This window comes from Apteryx rowi, unplaced genomic scaffold (assembly GCF_003343035.1).
Source record: "Apteryx rowi isolate R43461 unplaced genomic scaffold, aptRow1 scaffold_389, whole genome shotgun sequence".
Taxonomy (NCBI): domain Eukaryota; kingdom Metazoa; phylum Chordata; class Aves; order Apterygiformes; family Apterygidae; genus Apteryx; species Apteryx rowi.
The window spans coordinates 428,732-443,320 of record NW_020450407.1 but is presented as its reverse complement, the minus strand read 5'-3'; the positions used below and the strand labels follow the sequence as shown (position 1 = coordinate 443,320).

Below are 14,589 nucleotides of genomic sequence, written 5' to 3'. Positions count from 1 at the left end.
TTTTTCCCACAAAATTAGTGTGCTTAAGGAACCCAAGAAAAATTTCCAATCTGCTCAGTCTGCTGAAGTTATAAGCAAATGGAAAGATGATGTGATAATTTGAAATATATTAATAAAATTCCAATGCACATTCTTCATCCAAGTGAGAAATCAACTGATGCATGGAGAAAAAACAATGAATTCCGATGAAACATAATACAAATGATTAAGTTACAGCTTCTCCAAACTGTTGGGTAATAGGTGAAAAGAATAGTCAAAAGGAGCAAGCAAACTGGTCAACCATTTGTCTGGTTTTTGTATTTGTTGAAATTTTAATTTTTTTCTTTTATGTAAAGAAACATTGACAGCACTTTTGATTTAGTTAGGGAAAAAATTGACACTGCCCATGACAATGGGTAACTTTCTACAGTCTTCTCATTAGTAGGTGTAATTGTAGCAATGTGATCTAGTGCAGTAGTTCTCACTGAGTGCATGTAGACCAGTGTTAGTCTGCAAAGTATCAGAAAGTAGTTAGCAAACAGTTACAGAAAAACCTTGGAAAACCAGACACATTCTCTAGCAAACATAAAAGTAATAAGTAATAAAAGAACACAGTGTTTATTTATAAATGAAAATCACAATAGCAAGACTGAACTTCAACAAGTACAGGTTGACCTTCGGTGTGTAAAAAGAAAAGCTAAAAACCAGTGGTTTAGCAAGTTACATACTGGAAAGGAACACTGGAACTTCTATGGTTTTGAATTGACATTGGCACCGATAGTGAAGTCTTGAGCAACTCGGAGCATCTGTTCATTTCCTTCAAAATCTGCTGTTTCCTTACCAGCCTCACAGGCTTTTTATGACTAGGAGTCTTTTCCATAGGTTTATTGAGTTATATTAGGTTAGTGACTTCAGGAATGCCCTCATTGATGAAAAAAGAGAAGTTCTGCTTAAAAACTAATGATGTAATATAGCATGGTTTTGCCACCAGTGCAGCCTTTGCCAGAGTTTATTTCAGTTCCTTTCTCTTACTATTGATTATGCCTAAGCCATCAGTTCATACCAGTTAAACAGCTCAGAAAGCAGTTTTGATTTGGATTCCTTACTGAGATATACAACACTCACTTCCTGTGAGAAAGTCATTTGCTCACTAAAGCGGTGTTGGGTAGCTCTTACTACTCGGATCTCTCTAACTCCATACAGACAGCTAGGGCAACTTTTTCAGTAAGCACTTTTGAAACCCTACTAGGGGGCAGACACCCACATGTTTGACAGAGGTAGTAATGGCTCTAAATTCTTAGAATAATTCACTATCAGTGTAGATCCAGTGCTTAAACACAGATACAGGTATCTAATTGGAGGTATCTCCTCCTTCAGATGGCAAGGCAAATGCTATTACAGTGCTATAGGAATATTAACTGTCGCCAAGTAAGCCAATCAGTGAATGGTCATGGTTATAATTATCTTCTAACAGCACAGACCCGTTCATATGTTCTCATGGTCATGTCAAATCAAAATTAAAATGGAATTAAAGTTTCTCTTTATCTGACCTAAAATGAAGTGATTTTTGACTTCTGTCTTTGCAGTCTCACTGGTCATGGGTATTCCTACTGTGAAAAGGGAAAAACAAAATTATCTGACAAATACACTGCATTCCCTATTATATGAACTTTCTGAAGAGCAAAAGAATGACTGCGTAATAATCATCTTTGTAGCAGAGGTAATTTAATATGGAAACATGCAGTATGCCAATAAAAAGACAATATGGAATTTGTGTCTTAATATAATAACGTAGGAGATTCTGCAATATACTGTCAGCCAGGACTTCTGGAGTGATTTCTTTACGAGTGGAGAAGGTTAGTGCCTCAGTCTTCAGATATGGGGGGAAAAAAAACCCTGCAACTCAAATGGTTGGAGGGGGAAAAAGCCATATTTACAAACACAGTTGCTGCAGTCAGATTTTCAAATAAAATCTTACGAACTTTTACTATCTCTGAAAGTAATGTATTCTATTACAAGAATAAAAAGTAAATCCTCCCAGGAAAGTTCCATAGAACCTGAAAAAAATGTAGACTTACRCAGTCTCACAACAGTACCTTGACATGCTGGAGTCTTGCCTTCTGCATGTGAACTGGCATTTCTTGTGAAAAAGAAAACAGTTTTAAACTACTCAGAGACAAACAATCCATGTTTGGAAAAGTAAAAAATGCTCAATTTAAAATGTTAGTGGTAGATAAAATTTCTCTGTTTTCCAGTGTGATCAAGAGATTTTGGAAAAAAGCTATAGAAGGGAATTAGCTGGTGACTTGCAGATGACAGACTGGGGAATTACTCAGACCTTATATTTATTCTTCATATTTCTTTATCCTTCCATAAACAATGTTAAATTTCATATACATATTCATTAGGAGTTAAAGTTTTGGTTTAATCACTACTTATAACAGCTTTTGCAATTGTAATACTATAGTTAGATTTTGACTTCCTCTTTCAGTTTGGATCACGATGATAACTAGATAGGCCCAATTCTACTGGCTCCATTTCCCCTTCAGCTTAACTTTCAGGAGCTGACCATATTTTACAGTTGTGCATCTCCCAATGAAGAGCCTCAGCAGCACAAGATTTGCCTAATTGCCATTCAGATAAACATTCCCTTAGGCTGTTTCAGAGTTCTTTGAGTTTTCAAGTGTTAACTTCTAAAATGGTACAGTTTTCCACTTTGGATAGTCCCAGAGTGGCATGTTTAACAAACAATAGTTTAGATTGTAGTTTCATGGTCAGTTTAAACCAATTTAAGATTAAACTGCTCTTGTAAGAGTCAGTCTGTCTCTTTTCCCTTCCCCAACGTCACGTTCTTGCAGCTTCCATTTTTTTCAACTGTGCAGTAAATTAGAACTGGTTGATCATGATATGAAAGGTGATGAGAGCATGTAGCTAGTGGAGAAGGGCAGGCATGTTCACTGATCATGAATCCACACCTTCCGTTTCCTAGAAAGTTTTAGAAGATCAAGTTAAATGTTTACGTGATGGGTTAAGTCAGAGTAACTTATTGGCTGAAAGTGAATAAAGTTTGATGTTTTCTTCTCATCATGGTTCTTTGCTTACCACATCATATCTTCTTTACTTATTACAAATTTAATGTAGAGCTGGTGATGATTACTTATGCATTAAAAAAAAAAAATCTAAACTCCTAAGACAGGCCATACATTGCTTTGGAAATCACATCCATAAAAACTTAGCACTGTTTAATGTAGTTAACATGTTTTCCACATGAAAACTGTTAATTTCATTTGACAGCAGCAATGATTAAGTATGTCCTCATAATTTTCAGACTAAGTGCCCTAAGTTTATTATATTAGGAAGAAGCTCTATGTAAAAATTTTGGATATTGTTAGCTTTAGGAAACTTTGCTCAGATGACTTTTCTCAGCAGCGATAGGCCCTTTTTATGATTTTTTTTGTGTGATTAATCTGAAACATTTCTTTTTATTGACAGTTGTATGACTGTGCTTTTCTGGCATAACTGGAAGCTGTAAAACAGTTTACCCAGAAAATGGCTTGAGTGCATGCAGAAGTAGTGAGAAATCAAAATGCAGAAAGCATAGCTAGAGATAAATTGGTTCTATTTTCAATTAGATTAAAAGTTCAGTTGTCTTGAAAACTCAATACTGTCTTTTAGTAGAAATGCTTCTCTTGCTTGGAATGAACAGAATTAGACAATAAAAATGAAGTGGCTACATGTAAATGTTCCCTACAAAATATTTAATACTTAATACAAAATAGGTGAAATTTAAATATGAACCCCCTTCTTTTTTTTCAGGTGAATGCAGAATATGTTAACAGTGTTGCAGAAAGTGTTAGGACCAGGTAAGTAGTATACTGTGTAATACTGAAGAGTTAATAAATAAATTTCCAGCATTTATGGAAGGAATTAGAGCATTTCAGCAATAAATTATAAAACACTAGCATACTGAAATGGAGCTGCTACAAAGTGAAGCAAAGGTGCCACTCTATTGGTATGTGCATCATAACTATCTGTGAAATTCAGAACACAAAGATGTGTATCAGTTTATTTTCCTTTTCTCATTTCATAAATATACTTGAACTAATCAGGTAAGGCCTCTGATAATATTTACTTGAACCTAAGTCTTTTCCCAATGAAATTAATGATGCAATTCAAAGCACCTGGGGCTGCATGTATTAGGTCCCCACTGACTACAGTGCTCTGCAGTGTATTCTGATGTCTTCTATGGTTTCTAGATGTTTTTGTTTCCTAGTTTGCCTCTTTTTCATAAAGGCAATGGATTTTGGACAGCAATCAGCTTATATTATAATAATATGTGATAGATAGCATGAGATGCATGTTCTTTGCTATGCTAAATTAAAGTAACAGTTATCAAATAAAGGCTTGGATTCCATTGCTTTCTCTTTTTGCTTTCTCTTACCATTCTGTCCAACAGACATTTACAGTATCGTGTACATGTAGAAAAAACTTAGAGCAGCTTGAGAAGAACAACTACTAAATTGAACTGTTTGGGCAAAAAATACATTCATTGATAGCATTATTTTGTCTTACTAATGCTGCTTTCTAAGAAATGATATAAAGTATCTAATAGCCACAAAACAAATAAGGCTAAGGGCCCTGAAGGGCAGATGACTGAAAGAGAACAATAGATGATATCCACATTGTGCTGTAGTGCTGGTGTTGCTGGTTTTCTTTAGTGCACAAAGTTGTTCATGAGTTACCTACTGTGACAAAACCCCAATYTGGCCGGTATTTGAAGTGAAACTGCTTTCCCCTTCTCTCCTTTAAAATGAACCACAACAAAGCTCCCAATCTCTGTATCAATGTTTTATTAGAATACTAACAAAAAATAGAACAAGATCCCCCAGAGAAGTTTCCTTCTTTCCATCACTTTTTGAGGCTTTGCTGCAGATTTTTCTGCAGGTATTTACACTGCAGATTTCCTCCAAATGACTCCCCAAGCTCAGCCTACTAGCTAAGTAATAACAATAGCTCCCTCCCTCCAGGAGGTTTAGCTTGTTTAGCTTGAAAAGGGGGTGCTGTAGCTAGGACAAGGTGAACATGCAGTCTTCCTCTGTACTGTTTAGCACCCGAAAGTACAATATGTACAGCAAATTAAGCACTTATCTCATTTTTTATGCTTTTTTCTTTATGGTTCTTGGAAATGTTTCTGCAGAGCAGATGCTGTTGTCACTATTATACAGTAAAATTGTCATTCTGTCTTATCAGCATACTTTCACTGTGATACGTTTTAATTTTTACCATTAGTCTTTTTTCAGTAATCATAGAAAAGGAGGAACCTAGGCCTGAGAATTGATCCTTATTTTAGTGATCCTATGCCTATTAAAAACTGAATAACTTATTTTACGTGTTCTAGAGTAGGGGGGAGATCTGAGTTCCAGTTACTGCTCCCAAAGTTGATTACGTATTTTATTCAATAACTTTTAAAATGCAAAATGTAATCCTTGGAGCAGAGACTAGACCTAGATTCCTCATACCAAACCCCCAGTCCAAGAGAGTATCATTTTGGGTAGATGCAAAATTAGAGCTAGAGAAAGAATAAGGAAACTAGTAGGTCACATGGAAGGGGTAACATTAGTGTGTAATTCTAGACAGTGGTTTTGGTTGTGAATTACAGTTGCATTTCAGGAACCATCTCAGGATTATGCATAAATGCCTATATATTCAGGAGAGGCAGGATTTCTGAGACACAATTCTCTTTGGTGTTTGCTGTGACTTGAGTGAGGTACTGTCCTGCCTGTTCTGCTGGTTGTTGGAAATCCTTTCTTGGTTCCTAATGTCTTGATTTACAATATAGGTGATTTGGGTTTTTTGCTGGAGTTGTGAATTCTACTCTGGAGGAGCAGACCTAACTTTTAGGAGTTGCTGTCCTTGGTTGCTTCAGAAAGACTTTTGAGGAGTGGGGTCTCACTGAACTTCTCTTCACAGCTTCCCTAGTGAAGTCCAATCTGGAGTCCTGGAGGTTATTTCTCCTCCTGCTTATTATTATCCGGATCTTTCCAACCTGAAGAAAACATTTGGGGATTCAGAGGACAGAGTAAGGTAATATAGCTGTATAAAACCTAAGAACTTTTTCTAAGAGTGTAAAATGGAAAATTCTGCAAAAGTCAGTATTGTCTGAGCTGATAAGGTTTGAATTTCAGAGATAATGGACCTCAAGTGTACTTTTTGGAATTATTACGCAAGGGAGTCTTGAGAAAAGCTATGCTGTTACTACTGCACATCAGCTTCAGGGTGAGAGCCAAGGCTTCTTCTGTGGGTCTGGACTGCAGGCATCCCACAGGTTTTAAACCAGATGGAAAATGCCAAGTGGTCATAGGCTAGATGATCTGGTAACAGAGGACAAAAATAGGAATTTTTTTTATCTGGTAATAGGGGAGGGGCTCTGAGAATACACAAAGAAAACCTCATGTGGCCTTGTAACTAGCTAGTAACAACTCCTGCAGGTTTAATTAATGACCTAACTTTTGGTGATTGTGGACTTTTTTTTACTACTATTAATAACATATCCTAACTTCTGGGGGTTTCATTGGCTCATGTGTGCTAAATTCATTAAGACAGAGATTATAACCTAACAAAATTGATTTACTGGAGGAAAATAAGTTCCTTTTGACCACCAATAACAGTAATTTATTAGGAAAATTTATTTCCTCTGATTTCAATGTGCTTAGGAGCTACCCAGACAATGCCAGCAGGAGGGCTGCAGCATTTAAACTTTATGATGAATGAAATCAGAGAGTGTATGTATGCATACATATATATGTATGCATGTATATGGGGCTTATAGATAGGCCTCCTATCCTGCAGAGCGTAAACATGTTAATGTACTTATATTTGAGAGATGATTAGATTTGAATTAGATACAATATAGATACACTTTGATGTTAATTGTTCTAAATAGTTATGAATTACTCACCAAACTTTTAGCATTCATTATCCTATATCAGCTTCATCCTTTAGTAAAATGAGACATTATACTTTATGGAGAAAAATCTGTGTTTACATTTGAACTTGAAAATGAAGCTTATCAACCTGCTTCTGCATTGCTGATCAGTAAAAAATTTCAATTTTAAAGCATTTTGAATAATGTTTAAATAATAATTTTGCATAAATCTCTGCTGTTCATAATATAATGAATAGAATCTTTAAGTCATTTAACATGAATATACTTATTAATTAAACATTTTGTTTCAGACTGAGTTGATACAAATTGAAATATTTTGCTTAGTTATCATTACATTTTAAAGAAAAGTTGAATTATTTACAAATGTTTACACTGATTATAGAGGAAATTTTAAAGCAGAGGTTATTTTACATCAAAAACATACTACTTGCTTTCCTCTTATTCACTTAACAATAAGTTAGAGTACTCAGCTTTATGATTTATTATTTTAATGCTTTTATTATACAAATAACTCTTGCAAAACTGCCAAAAAGCTTATCAGAATTTGCTGCTTACATTTAGGTGGAGAACTAAACAGAATTTGGATTATAGCTTTTTAATGCTATATGCCCAACCTAAGGGAACATTTTATTTACAGGTATGTTCACATTATCATTAAGTAGCTGCAATACTGATTATTTCTATGATGATATACATCTTGCAGTTAGGTGCTATTTGATTAAATCTGTCCGTGCCTTCCTGACATTTGTGGGGTTGTATAACAAGGTAGCTGAAGCATGAAACACTTATTTCATTAGGTTAAGAGAGTCAGAGTTTTAATGTGTTTCTACTTGGAGAATAAACAGATGGAGTGGTGGTAGGTCCAGGTGATAGCCCAGGTCATGACCAACAAAAAACCCCAAAAGGTTGTGGGTTTTTTTTTTGTTTTGTTTTTTGTTTTTTTTCTAAACAGAGAAACATACTGATATGCTGACATTGGAGACAAGGTTATACTACAAGTGGCTACAGATCCTATAAATTCTCCAGAAGATTTAGTGTTTGATCTTAAGAAGATACACATGCATTCAGGCTTAGGTTTAGCCATCATTCTAGATTTGTGCTAATTAGCACTCCATAATGACAAAGTTGTAGAACACTGTAATGACTTAGGCAGCTTTGCAGAACCTGTTATACAGTAGTGATGACATGAAAAGAAATAAAAATGGTGGCTATACTGGGAAGTGAGATTTTAACACAGGAATACCAGGTGAAGATTATCTAATTTGGTTGTAGTATGACTTAAGCCAGAAGGGACTAGGTGCATAAATCCCATGATGTTGAGGTTTTTCTCCCAAGTTGAGATGAAATCTGAATTGGAGGTCCTTACTCATTCTCCATGGTTGGATCTTGCAGATCTGTGAGATCCATTCAAGCAAAAGACTGGAACATAGAGACTTTCTCAGCCTTACTCATTTTCCCTGAAGCTATTGTTAACTTAATGCCAAATTTTCAGTAGTAGCTATGGAATCAGAAAATGGAGTTCTTCCCCCAGAAATCCCCAAATTTATCAAGACTGTTCAATAATAGAACAGATCCCAAATATTTCTAATAGYTCATGAATGTTAATAGTTTTAAAGACACTCAGATCAACATTTTGCTTAGTTCTTAAAGTTTTCCTGAGGTTTGTCCAGCTTGAACAGCCCTCAGACTCAATACCACATGAGTACATCACGCAAATTCCCAGGAGCAGAAGAGAAAACCAAAAGCACAGACATCGCATACAATTCCTGTCAGTATGTAACACAAATACAATTGAGCTTGGCTACTCAAGAGTCTAAGCTCTGTTCTCAAATTTGACATAGGCACTTAGGAGACAGATGGACAAAGAGARATGGTGTACACTAAACACTTAAGATTTGCTTGAAAATGAGGTATTYTCCTGAGATTTTCATATCTTGTTAAGAATGCTGCCCAAGTTTATTAAGTGCATTAGAAGCACTGAGGCATGGGAAACATGGCGAGGCAAATGGTAAGAATGCTGTCAGATGCTTAACGTCCCTTTCTATTACTGATGTTGTCATATTATAAACCTCTCCAGTGATTCATGTTTGCATGGCAATGACTTATGTATTCTCAAATTTCTTTAAAAATACAAATACTACATGTTTTTTCTTACCTGAGACGTTATACAAGGCCAGAACTGTGTCATTTGGAACAAAGCCTGGATTGTGATGGTCTGATGATAGTTGTGGCTGCATTCAGAATTTTCTTAGAAACTATGCTTTTCTCTGATCCTTTTCTAGTATATCCACTTTTTTAACTTGTGTGTCTAGTTTGCAGCTGCTTCTCTACCACAGTTTCTGGTCTGCCCCRAAAATTCTCTGTAGAGTACAGCTGAAAAGAATGAAGACATGCTGCCATAGAGTTGTTATGGTCTCCCTCCAGGCAGAGATTTATCAGGACCACCATTTGGAAACCTTGTACTACTGGGAAACAAAAAAACCCAAAAATGCCTTTCCTCCATTTGATACTAAATTTAAGATTTACTTCAGTAATCTTAGGAAAAACTTGAGCTAGCACAGTTTTTATTTTACTGTCTTTTCAGGAATAGTATCATTTTGTTAAATAATACAAACTTTTGAGTTTTGCAAGAAAATAAGCCTGCATAATTAGTCTTGAAGTTTACAGAACAGTTGATATTATGAACCAGCTAAGACCTTTGCTGAATAAATGTGTAAACATTCATTCAAGGATACTGCTGAATCAGGATTTAAGCAAGTAGCTTTGTGAAGTCCACTGAATTTAAAGGAGTTACACTGTGGGTGAACCTGACCTACTGATCTCAAATAAACTTTGAAAAAAGAAGAAAAGACAATTCTGTCAGTTAGTCGTTTCTTCTACTTAAAACTTTTATATATATATATTTTTAAATATGCTACTGCTCCATTTTTTCGGTGAGGTTTTCTTAATAAAAATCTAAGAGAACTTTGAAATACTTGTTTATACTTCCACTGTACTTCCTGGAGTCCACCAGAGCCTCTTGAGACACTTCTAATAATGTCAGAACCAAGATAATGGGATTTTAACACAGCCATAAAAGCAGGCATTCAAATCTCATCCTAGCTGAGAGGAGATGCATTTGTTCCTTGTGTCCACGTAGACACACTTCATTCTGAAGTAATTATAGATTTCAAAGCTGAGACCATCTTTGTGAAACTCAAATACAGCAGTTTTTCAGAAGCGTTTTCTATGAGCACTCAGGGGAACTGAAAATAGAATGTTAAATACATTTTAGCATCTTCAGTTAAAATCTGTTATAAACTCAGACTTACTTAATTGAAGTACTTCTGTACTTTTTTTCCACTTCATGAGGTGGTTTTTTTTCCCCTTATGGGGGTTCGGGGAGATGCACTGTGTCTATGCAACGCATATGTATATACTGACAAAATACATTGCCAGTAGCACTTATCTGACACGGAGATTAAAATAATTTTTCTAGTATATCTATTTAATGGTTTTAAGGCCTGAGCAAAAACCTGGTGAAGTCATTAGGAGGTTTTCTATTAATTTTTTTTTTCCAGTAGGCTCTAGGTCAAGTCTTTTATTTGCCTATTCCAAATAGCCTTTTTTTAGCCTATTCCTTCAAAAAGGAATGACTTTCATGAAAGTGCATTTTTATCTGAAATTTTATTTGTGTTCATACTAAAAAAAATTACAGGATCTTAATGGAATGAACTATTAGCTGTTTGTTGTATGTGGAAAATGAGAGAATAAGATTTTTCAGTTTCACAGTGTTTGCATATTTGTTGAATAGTGATTTAAAATATAAAAATACGTTAATATAATTTAGAAAGAAACATGAAAAGGAAAATACTTTCCTGTCCAATGCCTACACTTCTATCGTATACGGGATATGTATTGCTTTTCTGTTACTTCTCCATTTTAACTTCTCTTAGGTAGATAAGCCACATAAGAAGAAGGAATGGAAACCCCTTTTATTGTCTGTCATTTAGGAAATTTACATTTCTTTGCTACTGTGCACATACCTTTTTTTCATCAGAAAGTACTGATGAGTAAAGGGAAATAAGCTGTGATCACATGCTCTGCTGTCCTTCAGATGGCAATTGGGCAAATGGACTAGACAGTTCTTATCTTACGCTTCCTGATCAAATGGTGTACAGCCATTGCATAACTTCCTTTGGCAGATAAGAGCATATGAAAGACAAATGGCTATAAGCTGAAGACAGGAAAAAAATGAAATTGGAATTTGGGTACAACATACTAAATGTTAAGGGTATGTAGCATACTTTACTGAAAAAGAACTGGCACCGAAATCACTAAGCAATAGCAGATGCTCTTCAGGAAGTTATGCTTTAGTTGAACACAAATTATGGGGCTCAGTACAGGGTTAATTAAATGACTTTTAATGTCATAGGCTACATAGGGTGTCAAACTACATTGTCTAATAATCACTTTCAACAGTCAGCTTCAGAAAATACTATTTCAGGCTCCTTTTCGTGCAAAACTACTTCCAGATCGTAACCACATCTACATCCACTTTGCATCAGTGCCTCTGTATTCTTCATCCTTACTGCTTTTTTACATTTTTTTCTAGTCTTTCTTGGCATGGTGGTCTCACTGGGTTTTTGAGATACTGCTCTCTCTGTTTTTCCTCCTTTTTGGGTGTCTCTTCCACTTAATTCTGAGGATTCTCTGAAACTCTCTTTGATTCCTTGCTCTTCTCCCTTTACATCTAGCCATTGGATAATCCTCTTAGCTCATTTGATTTTATGCAGAATTTCTTGTAAGTTGTTTTTTTTTTGTTGTTCTCTGCTGTATAACTGTCACCTCAGCTCAAACCTCAGATCTCAGATTGTGTTAATCTCAGTACATCTTGATCTCAGTTCATCTCCATCTGTTTTTTGATATCATAGCAGGAGCTCATAGGGTCAAAACAGATCTCTTAATCTTGTCTTTCAAGCTTCATTCTACGTCCCCCTTGTTTCACTATTAACAACACCATTTCCCCCCGCCCCCCATCCCTCTGCTTATAATAGCGGTTAAATTCATCTGAAAACTGTGGGCCTGCTCCCTCCTTACTGTCTCCCATGAACTATTACTGCTGATTTAGCACTGAGTCAGTTGAGGGTACAAAATTGGCAGGAAACTATGCTTTTTTTTTTTTTTTTTCTGATAGCATTAATTTTCTACCTATTTAGCTCTCTGAACCAGCTTCCAATGCCATCAGACAAGCACCAGGAACAATAAAGGAGAGCAGTTAGATCAGCTTGACTGTATCATTAAACTGCACCCCAGCAACATTTTCCTGAGGGGTTAGACTCTTCTTTCTGTGTTTTTCACATCCATGCCAAATTCAAACCCTGAACTGCTTACTCCTTAATTATTTCTGAAATTTACTTATTTTCTTTGCATTGTTACGTCTTAACTTCTTGTTTGGACTCATTCTCTTCAGCTTTGGTTACTGGAGTAACTTCTGGCCTTCCCAATCTCCCTTTCTTCTCAGAAAGSCATACAAAAATGCAGCAAAGTCCTTTCTCATTCCCTTGGGGGCTATCACTCTCCTCTTCTGAGTATCCTTCAGTTGGCTCTACTGATGTATCCAGTTTGAGCCTTTACAACACCTTAAAAGCTCTGTGTGTTTCTGTCCTTCATTGTGCTTCACAGCATGTTCCTTCCTTCATGGCTAGTATTCTCTGAAACACCTCACTTCCTACTAGTGTCTCAGTAAGTATCCCCAGTTCTTCTACGATGTCACCATTTAGGCATGACAAAGTCTGCCCAGACTAATCTACAAAGCTTCTAACCATTTTGCTTTTGATGTCTCCCTTTCCAAACAGCTTATTCCTGCTGCTTATCAATGCTTTTTACAACTTCAGTGCAAACTGTCTACTGTCCTCTCCCTTAACTTCAGTTTGTTCCCTTTTTACTTTTGAGTGTTAGCTCTTTAAGGTGGAGACCTCTCCTTTTTTGAAAAAGTGGGAAGTACTCAGTGTGTTATGGTCACTCCTGTAAATAAATATTTAATGAACGATACTGAAACAGAGATATCTGTAGAAGCTAGGTAGCAATGCACTTTAGTTTGACACAACTTTGGTAAATGCTGTACAGAAGTCAAGCACAATGTGGTTGTCATTCGCATGTGGCAACATTACCACCCCCTCTGCAAGCAGTAAAAACCACCACTTGCCTTGTTCTGTTTTTTTTCTCCCCAGCTGGAAGATGACATTATAGCCAAACCTGAGTATATTCAAGCTATAAAAAACTTTGCTGTCAAACAGTCCCATGAGTGGATAATTCTTGAGTTCTCCCAACTTGGATTTATTGGTAAGTATTAAGGCCTCAGCAGGGTCAGCTGGATTTGGCTCAAACATAGAGCTGTATAAATAGAGTAGGTCTCTCACAGAATTACATTACAAAGCATGGAAGGACTCATGTATCAAAACTTCCTTGGTTCTTCAGGAAATGCTAAAATTTTAGGGAAGCTCCCATTTGAAGTCTTACTTTCTATGTTATTTGGCAATGTCTTTTTAATGCGCAGTCTCCTCAGCATAGGATCTAGTTGTTGGGTTCCCGTAAGAAGCAAATCGTTCCACCTCAGGGCACCACATGCTCCTGTAGCATGTAGTCTTTGCAAGAATGGAAGTTGCGCAACCTATGAAATATCTGCTTTCCTTTGTGGAGCATTTTATAGTGAAGATTTTTTATTATTTTTGTAGTAGTACATTTCTTTTTATATTTTTTCTTAGAATTTATTTGTGATATTTATCTTATACCATTAACAGTGTTATGTTGAACAAATAAATTTAATGTAACAAAATCTGCTATTAAAAATATCAGGAGAACTAAATGAATAAGGATAGTATTTTACAAAGCAACTTTTTTCATCTCTAGGTCTTAATATACTATTGCCAGTGAAATTGCATGTCTAGCGTTTTGAGGAAGTATTCAGATTTTGTTTCATCTGACAAACTGATACTGGTGACTGGCAGATTTGTGTTTAGAACTAGGATTTAAAACTGCATGCTTGATCATCTGGTTGACTATTTGGTAGTATCTCCAGGCATGAGACAGAAATCTTTTCAAAATCCCAACAAGCTGGAGGAAAAGAAAATCATCTCCAAAGCTGGAGTCTATGTGAAATTTCCATTAAATGTCAGAACTGCATCCATGTGCTTATGGGTAGAGGAAATAAAGTTAGTGATTTCTGTACGGCAATAAAAATATTTGAATATGCAACTTAATAATGTCTTGCTTTCAGGAAAATTGTTTAAATCAGAAGACTTGCCACTCATTGTGGAATTTTTTCTCATGTTCTATAAAGATAAGCCCATAGACTGGCTTCTAGACCACCTACTCTGGGTTAAAGTCTGCAACCCAGAAAAGGATAAAGTAAGTATGTCTATGAACTTATAAGCACAAATAATATTCCGACAATATCAGTGACAAAATAATTTATTTTCAAAAAAACAGCATAAAAATCACTCAAAGTTGACTTATACAGTTTGGAATTTGTGAGGAAAGATTTGCTGTAGATCTGCATTGATCTACACTGGGTTTGAGCCCATTAGGGCCTGCCAGAGGCCTGATTCACAGAAACTCACACTTCCATGTCAGAGCTGCCTCACCTCTGTCAGCTCAGCACATGGACAGAGCAAGCTCACAAC

At 35.9% G+C, this 14,589-nt stretch overlaps 1 protein-coding gene across 4 annotated transcripts in view; it reads left to right on the top strand.

Annotated features, from left to right (window-relative positions):
- MGAT4D (MGAT4 family member D) overlaps positions 1–14,589 on the top strand; it is a 42,088-nt gene that overhangs the window by 18,007 nt on the left and 9,492 nt on the right. For all 4 annotated transcript variants that reach the window (XM_026074419.1, XM_026074416.1, XM_026074420.1 and 1 more), the window contains exons 4-9: positions 1,566–1,699; positions 3,796–3,842; positions 5,950–6,063; positions 7,487–7,562; positions 13,138–13,249; positions 14,184–14,314. In XM_026074419.1, the coding sequence (XP_025930204.1) occupies positions 1,566–1,699; positions 3,796–3,842; positions 5,950–6,063; positions 7,487–7,562; positions 13,138–13,249; positions 14,184–14,314 (614 nt within the window). The remainder of the gene's footprint in view (positions 1–1,565; positions 1,700–3,795; positions 3,843–5,949; positions 6,064–7,486; positions 7,563–13,137; positions 13,250–14,183; positions 14,315–14,589) is intronic.